Raw genomic sequence first — 17302 nt, forward strand, 5'->3', positions numbered from 1 at the left:
AATAAGCCTTTCTCTTCGTATAAACCTATATACAGTAAGCGTCGATCGCCAGTGGTCCATGCCGCTTAAGGAGAGCACGAGATACTTATGCACTAATACTAATAGTAGGTAGTAGCATGAAACCCGATAATGCCCCTCTTGCCTACAACGACGATCAAATAGTTGTTTAAGAAAAAGTGTTTACAACATGATAGACTTGGTACTGTAATCTTTTCTTCTTCTTCTTTTTCAATACACTATTTTCACTAATTTTTTTGTGGCACACTCCATTAGCTTCTTGCAGCATCGTAATTTCCAGAATAATTCGTCTAATTAAAGGTTTATAGTGGGGTAACTCTCGCGGTTTTCGTCCGGCGATTGGCAATCTGCTCAAGCCAAATCTACAACTCATTCCTTAATCCCGTGATTGCAGCAGCTGCTGGCATCAGCCCACCAAGACACCCGACCTTTTTGGACTACGTATTCGACATCGCCTACCTCCTCACACGTACCACCCACCAGACGACCACAGGAGCCAGGAGAGACGCAAAAGTCGCACCAATGGCCTCTCGCATATCGACCCCGTTGCGCCTTGCTAACCGCGCTGCGGTCCCCACACGCGCAGGAGCTTGTTCGTCACCGCTTTGCAAGTCTCGCGTCTTCCGCCAGCAGCGCTTCTACTCTTCGGAGCCCCCTCGCGGTGGTAACAGCCAGATCAAGTTCTGGCCTTTCTTCGCACTCTTTGGATTGGCCTCGGCGGGATATATTCAACTAGCAAACTCTCGTATCAAAAGTGAGTGCCGGCGATGAATCCACCCCCTTACGACGGAGTCGACAACATGGCTTGTGGCTAACGATTGCTTGCCTGTTACCAGAAACAGACGACATGCCTCCTGCGACCGAAGCCCACGCCCCGGCTGCGCTGCCTGCCCGGGACGCACCGGTATTCAACCCTGCCGATGTGACCGTCGTTTTCGTCCTCGGTGGTCCTGGCGCTGGAAAGGGCACACAATGCGCCAGGCTCGTTGCTGAGCAGGGCTTCACCCATCTCTCAGCCGGCGACTTGCTGCGCGAAGAGCAGGACCGACCCGGGTCTCAGTTTGGTCAATTGATCAAAGACTACATCAAGGATGGCCTTATCGTTCCCATGGAGGTTACCATCAAGCTGCTTGAGAACGCCATGACGGCTGCGCTCCGCGAGAAGGGCGCCACCAAGGGCCGCTTCCTGATCGATGGCTTCCCCCGTAAGATGGATCAAGCCCATAAGTTTGAGGAGGCTGTCTGCCCCGCCAAGCTCGTCTTGTTCTTCGACTGCCCTGAGAAGGTTATGGAGGAACGCTTGTTGGAGCGGGGCAAGACAAGCGGTCGAACAGATGATAACGCCGAGAGCATCCGCAAGCGCTTCCGCACGTTTATTGAGACCAGCATGCCCGTCGTTAACTTCTATGAGAGCCAAGGCAAAGTCATCAAGGTTGACGCCACACCTTCTCCCGCGGATGTCTTTGTGACGACGAGCAAGCTTCTTACCGAGAAGCTTGCGTCTTAATCTCGGACTGATGGGGGCTCTACACTGTATTCAATAGGCGAAAAGAGAGGGAGGGGGGCTTTACAAGGGTGATGGGTCTTAGAACTGGTGCTTTGGATCAAAGAGAGCGCATGTGTATTATTTATAGAAGGTATATTACTAGAAGGGAAGATTGGTTTGGCAACCTGGCCCCTCCACTGTAACCTGTAACTGTATATTAAACGAGGTTTCTCTACCAGACTCCTTGTCCACTTAACTTACTCTTTTTCTTTAGTCGTATATAATTTTTATGATTCTATTCTAAAGGAATGGTTCTTTGTGGTGTCAAAACCACCTCGTCTTTTGAGGCTTTGGCGATGCGATAGTGGGGCTGCCTCGCTAGGTAGCTGAGGGCGAGGGTGTGTGTACGTGTGCCTGTGACGAGGCCCGTCTACAGGATACGCGTAGTGTTAGCTACATGTATTCTAGTCGATCGATTGTAGATGATTGCCTGCATCGTGTCATGGGTCATCGTAGGAAGTACGAAGCACACGCCACTCTCGATCCCACTGGCTTGCCTAAAATAGGACTGCCAGCCGGGTTCCTTGTATGTACATGTGCATCGAGCATCAGTATAGCCTGCTTCGTGCGGAATAGAGCGATTAAACAAGGCGTCATAGTTTTAGTACCTTGGCAGTAGACGCATGCATTATCGATTACCAGGCTCATGCGAACCCCTAAATCCAACCCAAGAGATCTGCTCGTATCGAGCCGGCTTGTTTCGTGGCTCTGCCCAAGCCACTGCGCACAAACAAACCACGCCACAGCCATTGGCTTTTGCCTACCTGAAAGAGGCAGTCGTTGAGATCAGGCTAAGGAAGCGCTAAGCAGCCCTTGTCCCCTCCCCGTCATGCTGTAAGAGACGTCGCTACTGTTTACCTGGAACAGCCGCCTCCGTTTAAGTGGAGTGCAGCGATGGCTTGGGGCCCTCCAGCGGCCCTTTCAGGCGGCTCTGGTAGCGCGGTACCTGCACTGAAGCCACATCGCCACACGGTCTCTAGGTCACCCGCTACAGGTGGACACCGCCGTGGTTCTTCACAATTATAGCGGCGCGTGTGACTGTGGAGGGCGTGCAGCCATGCGCCGCGGTCTTCTCTTCTCTCCAACTCCATATTATTCACTTCCCCGGCCCTGCTTGCGGATGGCTCTTCTCTATTCTCCAGTCTGAACCTCATCGCAGCTGTCGGCCGCCGCATATCTTTGTTCTCATCACTTATTCCAGCATTCATTGCCGCCTCTCTGATCGGCTCTGGCCTCCAGATGACGATCCGCCTCCCGCCTCGAGCCCCGCGCCATCTTCCCTTTGCCAGCTCGCACATTTCCAGTATCGCCATTGACCAACTCCCACCGCTAGCCGCCGCCGAGCTCTTGTCGCCATGGGCAATGTCAGCAGCAGGCCCGACGATGGGTCGTCGCTCTACCTCAGAGACCAGAACCGCCGTGCGTCCCAGCTCCTGACCGCATTTGCGATGGTTTGATATACTGACCTAGGCTTGCAGTGAGCATCACTTCCATTGTTGTCACGAACCCGCGAAAGCGCACGTCGATTCACATCACTCCCAATGCTTTTCCGGCGACCAGAGTGAGCGCTGCGCGACCTCCTGGCGACCACAACCCAATAGAATATGTCCAGGTTAGATCAACAAAGCCTCTTTGTTTATCCCGCCTCCGGCAGACGATGCTAATAGTGGGCGCTTTAGGATCCGGAATCTAATATTAACGGACCACCCAACTTTCTCCTCAAGCTAAGCGGTGACGATGAGCTTATATTTACCTTCGCATTCGTTATTCGCCAGACACAACAACCCGCGCCCTCAAACTTGCCAATCCCAATCTCTGATGGCCTTATGACGAGAGATACCAACATATCTGGCCTCACTTTTGTGTATGCCTCTTCCTCGAAGGAAGTCGAGAACCTAGTCACTCGGGAATTTCACGCCGATCCCAACTTGCATAAAAATGAAAATGTAGCTCTTGTTGGCGATTATTCCACTGGCGGGACTGCCGCTGTTTCTTTCGAGTGGACATGGAAATGGAAAGCCCCTAAAAACTATGAGGACAAGGGCGGTGGCTGGAGGAACTGCTGCAGTGTTTGTCGCACACTTCCTCTTCTCTCAGCAGATCCAAAGCTAACTTTTCCAGTTTGTCGAGTATGATTCGCGTGCTCACCAACTACACACGCTGGCTACCTTTTCATACTGGGTTTCAAGTATGTTGAACCAGCTGATGTTTCAAGTGCAAACTGCAAGGTTCTCGTTGCTGACAAAACTTTTCAGGTTCATCTACACCACCAACCCAGCCGAGCTCGCCATCAGCGCCTTTTTCTTTGGCGGCCCCTCCCAAAATCCGAATTGCTTCAGCTCAATCAGTAGACTCTCGACTAGCCGCCGCGGAGATTGACGAGCAGCCTCTCTCTCCCATGTTCACTCCAGGAGAGGCCAACGTACCCCCTTTCCCACAGGCTAAGGAGCCTGTAAAGGTGGACGTACAATGCGTTCCCAGGCCGGCCGAAGATGTCGCTGTGGCTGAAGACGGTCCCGTTTTCCGCGCCACATTGAAAGCTCTGGAACAAAAGACGGGGAACATGCGCGCGCAGATGAAGAAAGTGCTAAAGAAAGCCGAGCAAGTTCATGCAACGCAAACTGAGGCCAATGATGCCTTCGTCGCCTTTATAGAAGCGCTGCGCGAGGCGTCGTCTACTAATGCAAATGCTGTTCAGCCTGCGTTGGAGCATTATTTCGACAAGATTGCGCGAGAAATCCTGGCCTATGAACGTCAAAATACCCTAAATCTCCAAAAAATCGTCATTGACCCTATTACAAAATTATATCAGCTTGATATTAAGCAAGCTGAATCCAAAAAGCGAGATTTTGAGGAAGAGAGCAAGGATTATTACGCTTATGTTTCACGGTATCTTGGTCAGCGTCAAGACTCAGTAAAGGCTAAGAAGCTTGCTGAAAGCGACTCCAAATATCAAAATAAACGGCGCAACTTTGAGCTCAAGCGCTTTGATTACTCGAGCTTCATGCAGGACCTTCATGGTGGCCGCAAAGATCAAGAGGTGCTGTCGCATTTGACGAAATTTGCTGATGCGCAGACGGGTGGATTTTTGACTACCGCCAAGAAGATTGAGAATCTCCGCCCACAGCTTGTAGCCTTGACAAACGAGGTTTCAGAAGCCGACAAAGAGTATCAATATCAGCGAAGGGAGCGTGAGGAAAAGCGCCGCCAGCTAGAAAAAAGCAACAAGCAGTACAATGAGCCAGAGCAGGCCAGTCTCAGCAGTGCCGCCACCATAGTAGCAAACTCAAACGGCAATCCACCCCATACTTCTGATACCGAATTGGGAAGGGCAGAAAGCGTAGGCTCTCAGCTCAAGCCGTCAACATCAAGCGGTGCTGTGCAATCGACGGCAGCCCCCGTGCCTGTCGATCTCTCAAGATCGCCGGGCAGTCTTGGACCGGCCTCGGCTATCGGCAGCCCCAGTCAAAGTTCCAAATTCAAGGGTATCCGTGACCTTGAGGAGCAGAATAGTCAACAGACAAATCTATCGCAAAGAAAGGAAGGACTTCTCTGGTCGCTGAGTCGGCCGGGGGGTCATGTTGACCCTCGCAATCTAAATAAACAAGGATGGCATAAGTAGGCCTCATAGCTCATTGTCCCAGATTTATCTGCCTTCACTAACACTTTATCTAGGTTTTGGATCGTTTTGGATCAAGGCAAACTGTCTGAATACAGCAATTGGAAGCAAAAGCTGGATCTTCACATGGAACCAATTGACCTCCGCATGGCCTCGGTTCGCGAAGCTAGGAATGCTGAGAGGCGATTTTGCTTTGAGGTTATTACGCCCAATTTTAAGCGTGTGTATCAGGCAACTTCTGAGGAAGATATGAACAGCTGGATTTTGTCTATCAACAATGCTTTGCAGAGTGCAGTGGAGGGCCGTGCCTACCGAGAGCGACAGGCGGCGTCAAGAGGATCCGATCACTCCATCAATAGGGACATCGGCTCGGTTCTCACAGGCAAAATCCAATCAGTTCACGGCTCGCACAATTCGCATCACTCTAACACAAATAGCGGAGTGCCATTCCGAAGAACGACAGTCGGTGCTCGACCCACTCCAGTACGGACGCCCAGCTCGGGCTATGACGAGCACCCTGACAAGCTTTTACAAATGCTGAGAGATAATGACCAAGGAAACTGCTGGTGCGCTGACTGCGGCTCAGGGGCCAAGGTCGAATGGGTGTCAATCAACCTGGGTATTATTCTTTGCATCGAATGCAGTGGTATCCACCGCTCCTTGGGAACGCACATCAGCAAAATACGCTCCCTAACTTTAGATATCAAGTCCTTTACGGTCGATATTGTCGAAATGCTCCTGCTTATCGGAAACCGAGTATCAAACATGATTTGGGAGGCAAAACTTGAACAGTCCCAAAAGCTGGCGCCCCAAGCAACGCGCGAGCAGCGCCTGAGATATATCACCTCGAAATACGTCGATCGCGCATTTGTTGATCCGGTTTCACCAACCCTTTCACGACACGCTACGGCAGACGAAACCTTGCTAGCTGCGATTAAAAAGAACGAGATCCAGCAAGTGCTCTACGCTCTAGCACTGAAGGCAAACCCGAATGTCGTGGATAAAATGAGAGGCACTCACGCTGTTTGGCTAGCACTTGCAGCTGCTGACCCGGCTTCGCCATCTTCCGCAGCCGCACAGCCGTCAACAGAGTCTGAAAACAAGTCGGTACCTTTTCCAGTGGCAGAGCTGCTGGTTCAAAACGGCGCGGAAATTCCAGCATCGCTCCCTGCATTCCCTCTTGGGCGATACGCGCAGCAGTATATTGAGCAGAAGAAGGGCAGGGCTTACACAGTTGGTGGCGATACGGTGCCATCACTACCCACCACTAGTAGCTCAACCGAGAGACTGTTGAGGGACAAAGAAATTCGGCTTCAGAAGCGAGTGAGCGCAGGGGGGAGGCTGGCAAAGTCGCCTATCCCAGAAAAATAGGAGCCCAAATTCTGGGATCGATTGGCGGGATTCACGCTATGCTACCACATGTACGAGATGCATTGGCTCGGCAGCTTGAGATGAGCTAGTGGTAACAATTGTACATGTATATTTGCTATTGGCGACGGTCACATTGTTGTTTAGGCTTTTTACTAGGAGGTGGACTGATACGATACAATGCGATGCTGCGAATTGGAAGCTGGGCTGGCGTTCTTGGAGCTATGTCTTGACGAATGGAAGAAAAGAGCTCCTGTAGGAGGAATTACTCAAGCCAATCTGGCTACGATGGAAAGGGTCTATAATGGGGCCCCAAGCACTATTGGAGAAATACGGCTTAGGGGCCCAGAAGATTATAATATTTGGAAAGGTATTTTCAGCTGGGTAGTAGGAAAACTAGTGATTAATGATTAATGGATACATGAGATGGGAGGAGGTTAATGGCTTCAGCACAAACCACCAGACGCAGGTACAGAGATAGAAAGTAGCCAAGTTATCAGTAGGTTAGATGCTATACGAGTACTCTATGCTTGCAACATTACCTTGGCGATCCGGCCGGTTACTTTTGAGTCAAGATCAACAATTATTAGTGAGCACCTTTTTATGCTGCTGACTGGTTATTACATTTCCTGGGTGCTGCGCCTCTAGTCACACCCCCGAACATGGACTACCTGTAGTATGCAGGTTATACCTACTTGAGCGGCAGGTGTTTTGTGGCGATAAACCCTGGTTTGCACCATGAGCCCTCTTACGAAGCTCGTGGCGCGGTCAAGGCTCTCGCATACGTTCACGCATGGGCAAGACATGGCCTAGGCGGTACGTCGGTGACGGCATGTGCTCCAGCATCATGAGTGGGATCCGCCTTGCTTGAGGCTCTGCACTTTAAAGACTTGATAAGTACCCAGCAAGTATCACGCATGTTGCATGTGCTTCTTGAGCGCCGTGAACGAATGAGAGGGCACTCAGGCGCAGGTGACGGCCCCGGTCCGGCAAAGTGGGCGATGGATGCCTACGGGGGCGGATCACCTGCAGGATGGGTCCAAGGCAGTCTTGCCGGGCATTGGATGGCGGGATATGGGGGATGGGGGAGGCTGTATCAGTCTCTTGGTTAAGAGCTGGTCTGGGCAGTTGTCGGGTTCTGTTGCATGTAAGTATGAGGTACATGAAGTTACGGGGCCGTCGATCGATGCTCCGCTGCTCATCAAGAAGTTATTGGAAGGGGAGTCGTGAAGCTTATTGGCAGTGCTAATGCAGAGCAGTTCTGTTAATGAAGTTAGCGATAAGACGAAGAGACCGGATCTCTAAGGCGGCAGCACCACTGGACCTGCAAAGGCTGGTCACAGTAGGTATTTACCACTTCCTGTGACTGGATATCAGTCAGCTGGTTGGTGCACGGACAAGGGGCGAGACGAGCGGGAACCCAGATATGGAGCCACAAGCTGAAAGCACGCACGAAAAAAAAGTCGAGCAGGGCAGACGCAAGGGACGATCTGCTCGTGATGGAACGACAACTAGTACTAGTTTCTCTGTGCCACCTTATACTCGTGTGTAGTCCTCAGATGGTCAGCATCAGATTAACCTCAGACCTGACTGCAGGCAAAAAGCTGGGTACTCTGGGGTAGCAGTACCTAGCCAACAAAGTCGCAGCTTCGCCCACCGTTCAGGTACTACCAGGTGGACATCCACCCGCGTCCAAACACTCCGTATCTGCCGCTGGGCCAAGTGGGATCATGTACCCAGCAGGTACCTTAGCGTCTCACCTGTGCCTGTAGTGCTATCTGACGGTGTGCTAGCAGCGGGCCCAGTGACGGCGAACCAGGCTCCCTCCTCCACCACCTTCATTTTGATTTATTATTCACGGTAAGGTACAGTAGGCAGCATCGCCCATCCTGTGTTCTTTTCACCTGCGAATCCCTGTGTAAGCACCCGCCTGAGGTTTGTCCGAAGCAATTACTCGCGGCCTCCGATCAGCGCCTCGGAGGACATGGCGCCCCGAAGCGAAAAGAGCCAATTGAAGCGGCCTCGCGTACGTTGTCTCATCACGGAGCTCCATCTCTGGGGACCGAAATACTCGCGATCCATTGGTAGCCTCGCTAACATCGCTCTCGCAGGGCTCGTTGCCGGAGGAAGGCACAGACACGAAGAAGCCCCGCAGGTCCGACCGCTTGGCCCAGGCCGACCCGGACAAGACGCCCGTGTCGCGCGAACATCAACTGCCATCGCCCGTCACAAACAATGCCACCGATGGCTCGACCGAGCTTCCCCAGGAGCACACGGCGACGCCTCCGGTAGCTGTGGCAGGCGAGCTCACTCCCAGAAAGGCGCCCGAGGGCCTGGGCCAGAGCCAAGCGCTCTCCTCTCCTCCGCAAGACACCCAGCCGCTCAGCCAGTACGTCGACCGACACCCGGCCCTCTCTGAAGACGTTGTGGACGAGTTGAAAGAGGGCGTCTGGGGCTATCTAGTCCCTCTGGACCCCAAATACGGTGATAAGCCTCTGGTGCTGAAAAAACGCGTCGCATGCCCTCTGCCTGGTGCTCTTGAAGCTGCCGCAGAGAGTGGAAAGAAGGACAAGGCCGACACATCGACGGCTACCAAAGAGGAGGAAGCATATGAGAAGACTAAGGTTAAGGGCGTCTCGGCAGGTGGCTACCTGATTGGTCGGCACGCCGAGTGTGGTAAGATGACATTGAAAATTCCGATCCTAGCTACCTAGTATTAAGAGAGATGACTGATTGTTGATGACGAATCGACAGATGTGGTTGTCAGCGAGGGGGTCGTTTCCAACCGGCATTGCCTTATTTTTGCAGAAGCTGTTGGAACAGATACCGTTGCATTCGTCGAAGACGTGTCGAGCAACGGAACATACGTTAATGAAGCTCTAGTCGGACGGAACCAGCGTCGCGAGCTGAAGGATCAAGATGAAATCGCCGTACACAGCAAAGCAAGATTTGTCTTCCGATATCCTCAGAGCCGGCTCACAAGCACGTTTCAACAACAGTACACGCTTATGGAAAAGCTTGGCAAGGGTCATTTCGCAGAGGTCTACCTATGCGTTGAGAAGGCAACTGGCAAGCGATATGCCGTCAAGATCTTTACGAAGCACCCTGGCCCTGAAGATAGGTCCAAGACAGAGGGCCTACAGCAAGAAATTGGTGTGCTGATGGGCGTCAGCCATCCCAACGTCCTCTGTCTCAAAGATACGTTTACTGAGCGCGACCATGTTTACTTGGTTCTTGAGCTCGCTCCCGAGGGCGAGCTCTTCAATTACATTGTGATGAAGCAGAAGCTGAGCGAAGATGAGACGAGAAAATTATTTGTCCAGCTATTCCAAGGCATCAAGTATCTTGTAAGAACCTCCAATGCCCCACACCTCGCAACCCATAGCACTGGCTCCTCAATAGTCTCTTGAAGCGTTGCCTAACATCCTGGTGTCTGTAGCATGACCGTAATATTGTACACCGAGATATTAAGCCAGAGAATATCTTGGTTGTGGACAAAGATTTGCATGTCAAGCTGGCCGATTTCGGACTAGCAAAGATTATCGGAGAAGAGTCATTCACCACAACGCTTTGCGGAACTCCCAGCTATGTCGCGCCCGAAATCTTGGCTGACACAAAGCACCGAAAATACACTAAAGCTGTTGACGTCTGGTCACTCGGCGTTGTGTTGTATATTTGTCTTTGTGGCTTCCCACCGTTCTCTGACGAGCTCTTCTCACGGGACTTCCCCTTTACACTCTCCCAACAAATCAAGAGCGGCCGATTTGACTACCCATCACCCTACTGGGACTCAGTCGGTGACCCAGCCCGTAAGTTCGATTATAGCCTCCTCCTTTGAAACAATGCTTTGTGCTAATCCGTATACCTATAGTTGATTTGATTGATTCTATGTTAATCGTGGATCCGGAGCGTAGATATACTATTGATCAGTGCCTCAAGCATCCCTGGCTTGTGTCCGGCGCACCAGCCGTAAATGATAGCACCGGAGGACTTGTTGGTGGCATCGAGGGATTGGAAGTCAACCGTAGAGCTCCTGTCCGAGAGAGGACACTGCTCTCATCGCTCAATTCTGTGTCGATCACTGCCCAACTGGACGGCGGCAACAAAGGAACTCCTATCAAGGTATTCTCGAAGAACAAACACCGCAACGTTAATGCCTCCCAAGAGGCAGGTCCGGCACATCAGCGGGCACCCGAAGAGTTTATCGAAATGGGCGGTAAAGGGGACCAGATACTCTTTGGTGAGGACGCCTCGAGCATCTATCCTGCGGGCGATATCGCGGCGAAGAAGGCAGGCGGCAAGCCAAACGGCAAATAAACGAAGTGACGATCTTTTCAGTTGGCAACAACAAAGCTTCCTTTTTCTGCTATAGTTGGTTGTTTGAGTCAATCATCGGAGTCTTGCGTTGTACATATAGAATGGCGAGCTGGTGTGACATTTAGGTAAGGGGGATAAGGTACGGATTGTTTTGGTAATCTTTTTTTTCTCATCCTCTTCTCTGCTTTACTCTCATATTGAGGATTTATTTTCTGTTTTTACTGTTTGTGTCTTTTTCTTTTCTTTGGTTGGGACATATGCATGGACTGCATAACTGTTTAAGGGGGTCTGTAAACGGAGACGAGCTGTCTCCCTTGGATCTTGGAAGAGGTCCTTCTTTGGCCTCGCGAGCTAGGAAAAGAAAAAAGGAAAGTTGTGTGTCAGGCATCAAAGCATCTATCTATAATAACGATCAAATATCAATAACGGCATCTTATTCGGTTAGCCTACGGCTTAATTAATATGTTTGAGCGCCATATCATACATACATACTGCTGCCGTTGATGATCACGCTGTTAGAGATAGGAATCTATATTTCTAGGATGCACGTGCAACATCACGTGGTCACACTACGCAACGTCACCGCCCTCGCTTAGCTCCCACACTTTGAGTGTGGCAGAAAAATCGGCGGGGTGGGCAAAGTTTGGATTGAGATTGATCACTAGGAGAGAGAAATCTGGCTCAGAGACCCCACCACAGGGCTATTCAGGCACCGACCCTGTCAAGGACGCTCAACTTCACATTTTGCGGTTGTCCAGTACCACGCCCACGCCTACGTCCACGCCCCCGCTCGCCCTCTCGACCGACCACTCGATCGAAGGATCCCAAGACCAAGTCATCGCCTCTCCATCATCGGTCCGAGACGAGACGATAAAGACACGCGAGCGAACCGACAAGCTTAGCCGGCGTTTGGACAGAGAAAGGAGTGAAAAAAATCGAGACAAAATGCCCGGCGCCACGATCAACGGGCCGCAGCCCCAGCTGCTCTTCGTCGACGGATCTTTCGAGGATCTTGCTCGCGAGATGGCCGAGTACCTCAAGTCTGATGAGGCCAAGCAGCTTTTGAGCGAGGACAAGGCCGCGCCTAAGGAGGAGGTTCTGTCAAAGCTGGTTGCCGCCTCCAGCGCCCTCAGCACCGTGCCGGAGAAGGAGTTTACCGCCGCCTCCAACCTGATGATCCATCTCGCCATGCAGTCATCCGACCCCAAGAAGCTGCTGCCCACCCTCTGCTCCAACCTCGCCAAACCCCTCATCAACTCACCAGTTCACGGCGCTGGTCTGGCACTGAATGCGCTCGTCACCATTTTCAATCTCCTCGAGCCCAATGATCCCATTCGAGCGCGCGTCCTGATGGAGATTCTGAAGTTCCTCAAGGTACACGGCCTGTTCGACGGCCTGCGAACATACCTGGATAAGCTGCCCGAGTGGATTGTGTCATGGGGAATTGATGCCGCTTTGGAGAGGAAGATTTACGAGGAAGTCGCCGAGGTTGCCCTCGAGTCAGGAGAAGAAACGTAAGAATTTATAATATCCAAGAAGAATGCTCACAAGCTGGAATTTAGCACTTTTTTTAAGGAAACGGTATGCTGATGTCTGCTGCTTTTTTTTTTTTTAGTACCGCCTACGAGTTCATCCTAAAGGCGCTGCGAACTTTCGATGGTGAAGGAACTACCTCTGAGGAGGCTCAGAGACTGTCTCTTCGCGCCCTGAAGATGGCTATTCTCTCCAACACCCACTATCTCTTCCAGGATCTCCGAGCTATCCCCAGCGTGCAGGCGCTCAGCGATTCTCAGCCCGTCTACTCTCAGCTTCTCGACATCTTTGCCGAGCAAGACCTCGAGGACTACAACGACTTCAATGACGAGCACAAGGGCTGGGTTGAGGAGCAGAAGCTGGATGCCGAGAAGCTGCACCGCAAGATGAGACTTCTCACTTTTGCCAGCTTGGCCGCCGCCACCCCCAGCCGTGAGGTTGAGTATGCCAAAATCACCAAGGCGCTCCAGATCCCCCAGGAGGAGATTGAGACATGGGCCATCGATGTTATCCGAGCTGGTCTCGTTGAGGGCAAGCTGTCACAGCAGCGCCAGATGTTCCTTGTCCACAAGGTGACCTACCGTGTTTTCGGACAGAAGCAGTACCAGGAGCTCGCCACTCGTGTCGACCACTGGCGATCAACTCTGCAGAACGTTCTCGCCGTTCTGCAGCAGGAGCAGGCCAATGCCAAGGCCGCCAAGATCCGCGAGGCCCAGGAGCTGGAGCGAAAGCTGGCCAACGTTAACGTCGGCGGGCAGGAGGGCGGACGACGAAGACAGCCGCAGCGCGAGAGGACCGATAATGACGACTAAAGGGTTGGTCAGCCTCGAAATTAATAACGGACACGCCAGGAATTTAGAAGGAGAAGGTTTTCCAACAACAAGAAAAAACTAGAAAAGAAAAAAGAAAATTCAACGGGCTGGGCAGTTCTGGCATGGAAGGGGAGAAGAGGGAGATTTGAATCATTTTGTGTTAATATAGTACATGCTGGGAATCCGATATCACGAGCTGAGGATATTGCGAATGGCGTAGCCGGTTTAGCATATGATGTTTTTTTGTTCGACTTTCCTAGTTTTTACGAGCCTAGGAGGGGTAAAAATAAAAGGAAAAGCTATCGGTACAATAGAGTTCCGAAAGAGAAGAAGAAAAAAAATATTGGAAAAAAAAGCAAGTCCATCATTTGTGAATTTAATATGAACTTGATAGTAATGTTGGTGTAAACAGCATCCCTTTAATCGAGCCAGCATCTTCATCTTCAAGAAGCTCATGATTTTATGACAATACAAGGTCACTGCTGCTGTATAATATCTACATCCCGCCTACCTATCTGCAAAGAATAGCAGTTTTCATTACGACCATAGCTAGCTTACATATTTTATAGGCATATCAGGGTGAAGGACAGTCTTGATACTGGTGATATTGTCATATGGAGTATAATGGTATTCGTATCATAACACAAGCATAGACTCAAGGCAGAATCACACGCTGTGTCACGCAAAGAAAAAAAAAAAAGTCACGCACCCTGTACCCTAGCAATAATGCAAGATCTGGGGGCAAAGTTGTCCTAGAGGATGTTCAGCTGTCACTGCTTCGTCGAATCAGAAGAGGGCTTGAAACGCTGCAGCCTCAGCTCGGCGACTAGCCAACCTCGCCTTTTTCATTCTAGACGGGGGAGTTGGGATGCTGTCACAGTACCACAATGCCACAATGCATGATAATCAGCCCAGAAAGCCCTGGTTTTAGCTACGAAAGCTGGGCAATCAATTATTGGCGATGCTGTGTGTTAGGCTGCCTGATTTTAGTGCATAGGGCACCTGGGGAGGCGGATTTGATCCCTGTTGAGCGCTGTAAACGCGCTGGCGAGGCGCTATCCAACGGCCTGGTCCGTTCCCACCCCCTCAAGCGGCTTTTAAACTGGTGCTGTCAAAACCGCCCACCCACTCATGCTCCATACCTGGTTTGGAGCTTCTGATCACCGAGTCAAATGTCATTTTTCGGTACTTTCTATGTGGAAAGAAGAATCGAATTACAAGGCAGACTGTTTTCGTGTGGATTGCGATACACTGTCTCGACTTTTTGGATTGGCGACTTGGCTCTTGCGGCCGTTTTGGCCTTGACTTGTTTTTGATCTTTTTTCCTGGGTTGCGCTTCTGGGCTCTAGGGTGAGGGTGACTGTCGCTTTCACCTTCTCTTCGGGAACTTCAGCAAGAGAAACAGACCTCGATCCCGACGAGATTGCGGGGCTTTGCACAAATCGCTATGGCGACAGCGACGCCTTCGAGAAATCGCTACCAGAATGTCTATTCTGGGACGGAGAAGAGGCGACTCAACGGCCTTTGGCATAGGAACGAGTGGTGGTGTACGTTCTTCCTCGCCACAGTCTCAACTCACACCTATTCCAGGATTGCACTCAGTGACACGTCCACTTCTCTTCAACCCCCTCTTTCGCAGTGCCCATCTACCATGTAAAGGTTTTAAGAAGGCTCACACACACTTGTTACAACATCTAGGCAACTGTGACCCCCGTAAACGCGCTGTCGAACGGGCAGTAACCAGAGACACCCCTAACAGGGGGAAGCACTTCTGGGCCTGTCCCCATCCTCCTCCCGACGGGTGTGGTTTTTTTCTCTTTGCTCAAGAAGCAAGAGTGCGAGAGATTGGTCTCACGCCCTCATCGTCTAATGAGGCAGTTGCTGTGCCATTAGCCGCCACTCCGTCAAAGGCGCCGACCCTAACGCAGACACGCCTCACCGATATTGGAGTTGAAATTCTTGGAGGCAGACGTCGGAGTAATCCAGAATATGCACGTCCCACTGAGGACGATGGTGACGCAGAGGCCGCGCCTCATCCCCAGCCCGTGAGTTCATCACAACCGGAAGCGGGATCATCGTCAGACAAGGGAAAAGGGAAAGCCGTTGCGGATCCATTCTCTACTTATGAGCCTCTTACTCCTGGCCCTAGTGGTGGTCGGAAGCGGGGCCGTGATGAGTTTGAAGAAGATCTTTTGAGCGATATGGACTCCGAGGAAGAGCGGGAGCTCGCTACCATGACGGATAGAAGCGCTCAGAAATTTCTCCGCGAGGAGGCTTACAGCGGCAGCAGTCAACAAGCAGACGATGATGAAGGCAATGCTGCTGCCAGCTCGTCCCGGCCTATCGCGCGCACTCTCTTCCCTCAGGCACAAGGCGTCAAGCGTCGGAAGTCGGTGTCCTTTGAAGAACCAGAGCCATTTGTTCCTACGTCTAGTAAGGCCACTACTGCTCATTCGGATGACACTGGATCTGCGGCGCCGCCGCCTAGCACCATGCAGATATCTCCTCCTAGCAGCATGGAGGAGGCTCCCCCTTTCCCTTCGTCTGCCATGGCGGCGACGCAGCAAAATGACGGTGATGAAGACAAGGAGGGCGGTGACAATGACATTGCTGAGCAAGTCATGAACCTTCTCCAAACTCAACCCATCGACCGCTCTGTCTTAGAGTCCGTTCACAATCTCCTCCTCGTATCCGCCCGTCGGACCAGAGGCATTGCTATGGGTCGAGACTCTGCTCGTGCAGCCGTCAACGAGAAGAAGAAGAAGATTGGGAGACTACAGGAGAAGATTGCGGCGCTTGAGAATACGGAGCGGTCGCTGAATAGTCAGATTACGCATATGAAGGCTGGATTGATGAAGATGTACGAGGCTAATTGATCTTCTTTATTCCTTTGTTTCTTTTATTACTACTGTTTGGGAGTTCCGGGGTATAGGAGGAAGCGCAGGATAAACAAGCATATCAAGTAACGACAATACCATGTATGATCTAAGATAGTACAAGCATCAACGATGAAATTTGAAATTTAGTGAATCAGCAGGTGTATTCAATGCCTTCAAAGACGAGAGTTTTTGCTTCGTGAAGTCAACGGTTTCGACTGTTATTGGTCACATATGGCCTATTGAACAATAATTTCTTTGTAAAATTGCATCAATATATACTTTTTTATTATCTATCATTAAGCATTTCGCCAATGCTCTCGTACATATTTTCCGCGCATACAGATAATATCCTCTTATCAAGACTCTAGGGCACTGCTGTTGTTGGTTCTTCTCTTCTATATTGCTTATTTCGATAAACAACGTGGAGTAAAAGAGCTTTGGAGAGAATGTAATTTTCACATCTTCCATATATAAAGCGTCTAGTTCTGAAAAGTGCCCATAGGATGTTGGTATTCTACGTGATAGCCTCCTTCTACCCAAGTTTCAAAGTTCCAAGTTGCAGATTATTCAATTGGTCAAATGTTATGTTGCAAAGAGTTTTTAGAACAAGTTTGGCGTGAGATGGTGAGATCGATGAGTATAGATGTAAACGTCAGCTCGGATAGAAAATATAAATAATCTATGGATAATTATAAGTGTCTGGGTATAATAGTAGATAAGTACCTGCAGCAACTGCTATTCGTTTCTTGCAATATATCATCTCATCTAACGCTGCTATGAGTATGATAGAAGTTATTTTACTTGATATACCTACTAATCTCCACAACGTCACCAATAAACTTGAATATCGTGCACTCGCCACATATTGAACAACACTTTTTTTTTTCTAATGGGGACAGTCCATTTATGATCCAATGTGCGATCTCCTGAGAATTGATAGAAGACGTAAAACATCCACTCGTTCAGTACTGTAGCTCAATATACGTCTCATACTCTGGAATCGTCCTTTGCATTAAATAGTCGCCGAAATTGTCGTTCAACTATCCAAGTATCACTTCACGAAAATAAAAACTCGACAGCTTAAATGATTGATATCTCTTATATGCTGGATCAGTCAATACAAATACATGTATTATGACTTCTCTAAATACATTACATCTGGAATCATGCCTTGACATTATTCCATGGCCGGGCTACCTGTAGCACTTTT

General features: G+C 50.5%; 5 protein-coding genes across 6 annotated transcripts; all 5 read left to right on the forward strand.

The window, feature by feature from the left end:
* Positions 1-131: 131 nt before the first annotated feature.
* On the forward strand, positions 132-1782 carry URA6 (bifunctional uridylate/adenylate kinase). Its single transcript, XM_024907330.2, has 2 exons — positions 132-772; positions 855-1782. The coding sequence occupies exons 1-2, from the start codon at positions 541-543 to the stop codon at positions 1523-1525; spliced, it is 903 nt and encodes a 300-aa protein (XP_024766523.1). The 5' UTR covers positions 132-540; the 3' UTR covers positions 1526-1782.
* An 854-nt stretch (positions 1783-2636) lies between these two features.
* TrAFT101_003717 (uncharacterized protein) lies at positions 2637-7110 on the forward strand. The gene is made up of 6 exons (XM_024903166.2): positions 2637-2983; positions 3043-3176; positions 3244-3633; positions 3686-3752; positions 3820-5182; positions 5240-7110. The coding sequence occupies exons 1-6, from the start codon at positions 2920-2922 to the stop codon at positions 6552-6554; spliced, it is 3333 nt and encodes a 1110-aa protein (XP_024766521.1). The 5' UTR covers positions 2637-2919; the 3' UTR covers positions 6555-7110.
* A 1425-nt stretch (positions 7111-8535) lies between these two features.
* TrAFT101_003718 (uncharacterized protein) lies at positions 8536-10868 on the forward strand (the record flags this gene model as incomplete). Its single annotated transcript, XM_024898842.1, has 5 exons — positions 8536-8577; positions 8663-9227; positions 9306-9898; positions 9991-10360; positions 10423-10868. 5 exons carry the CDS (start codon positions 8536-8538, stop codon positions 10866-10868), a joined length of 2016 nt encoding a protein of 671 aa, XP_024766520.1.
* Positions 10869-11813: 945 nt separating this feature from the next.
* Positions 11814-13213, forward strand: TrAFT101_003719 (uncharacterized protein; the record flags this gene model as incomplete). Its single annotated transcript, XM_024899009.2, has 2 exons — positions 11814-12382; positions 12484-13213. The coding sequence occupies 2 exons, from the start codon at positions 11814-11816 to the stop codon at positions 13211-13213; spliced, it is 1299 nt and encodes a 432-aa protein (XP_024766519.1).
* A 1109-nt stretch (positions 13214-14322) lies between these two features.
* Positions 14323-16301, forward strand: TrAFT101_003720 (uncharacterized protein). 2 transcript variants are annotated; one of them, XM_024907329.2, is made up of 2 exons: positions 14323-14760; positions 14912-16301. In XM_024907329.2, exons 1-2 carry the CDS (start codon positions 14661-14663, stop codon positions 16087-16089), a joined length of 1278 nt encoding a protein of 425 aa, XP_024766518.2. In that variant the 5' UTR covers positions 14323-14660; the 3' UTR covers positions 16090-16301. The 2 variants fall into 2 exon arrangements, with proteins under 2 accessions (XP_024766518.2, XP_065983076.1); XM_066126968.1 differs by having other exon boundaries at positions 14323-16301.
* Positions 16302-17302: the final 1001 nt, after the last annotated feature.

This window comes from Trichoderma asperellum, chromosome 2 (genome assembly GCF_020647865.1).
Source record: "Trichoderma asperellum chromosome 2, complete sequence".
In the NCBI taxonomy this organism is placed as follows: Eukaryota; Fungi; Ascomycota; class Sordariomycetes; order Hypocreales; family Hypocreaceae; genus Trichoderma; species Trichoderma asperellum.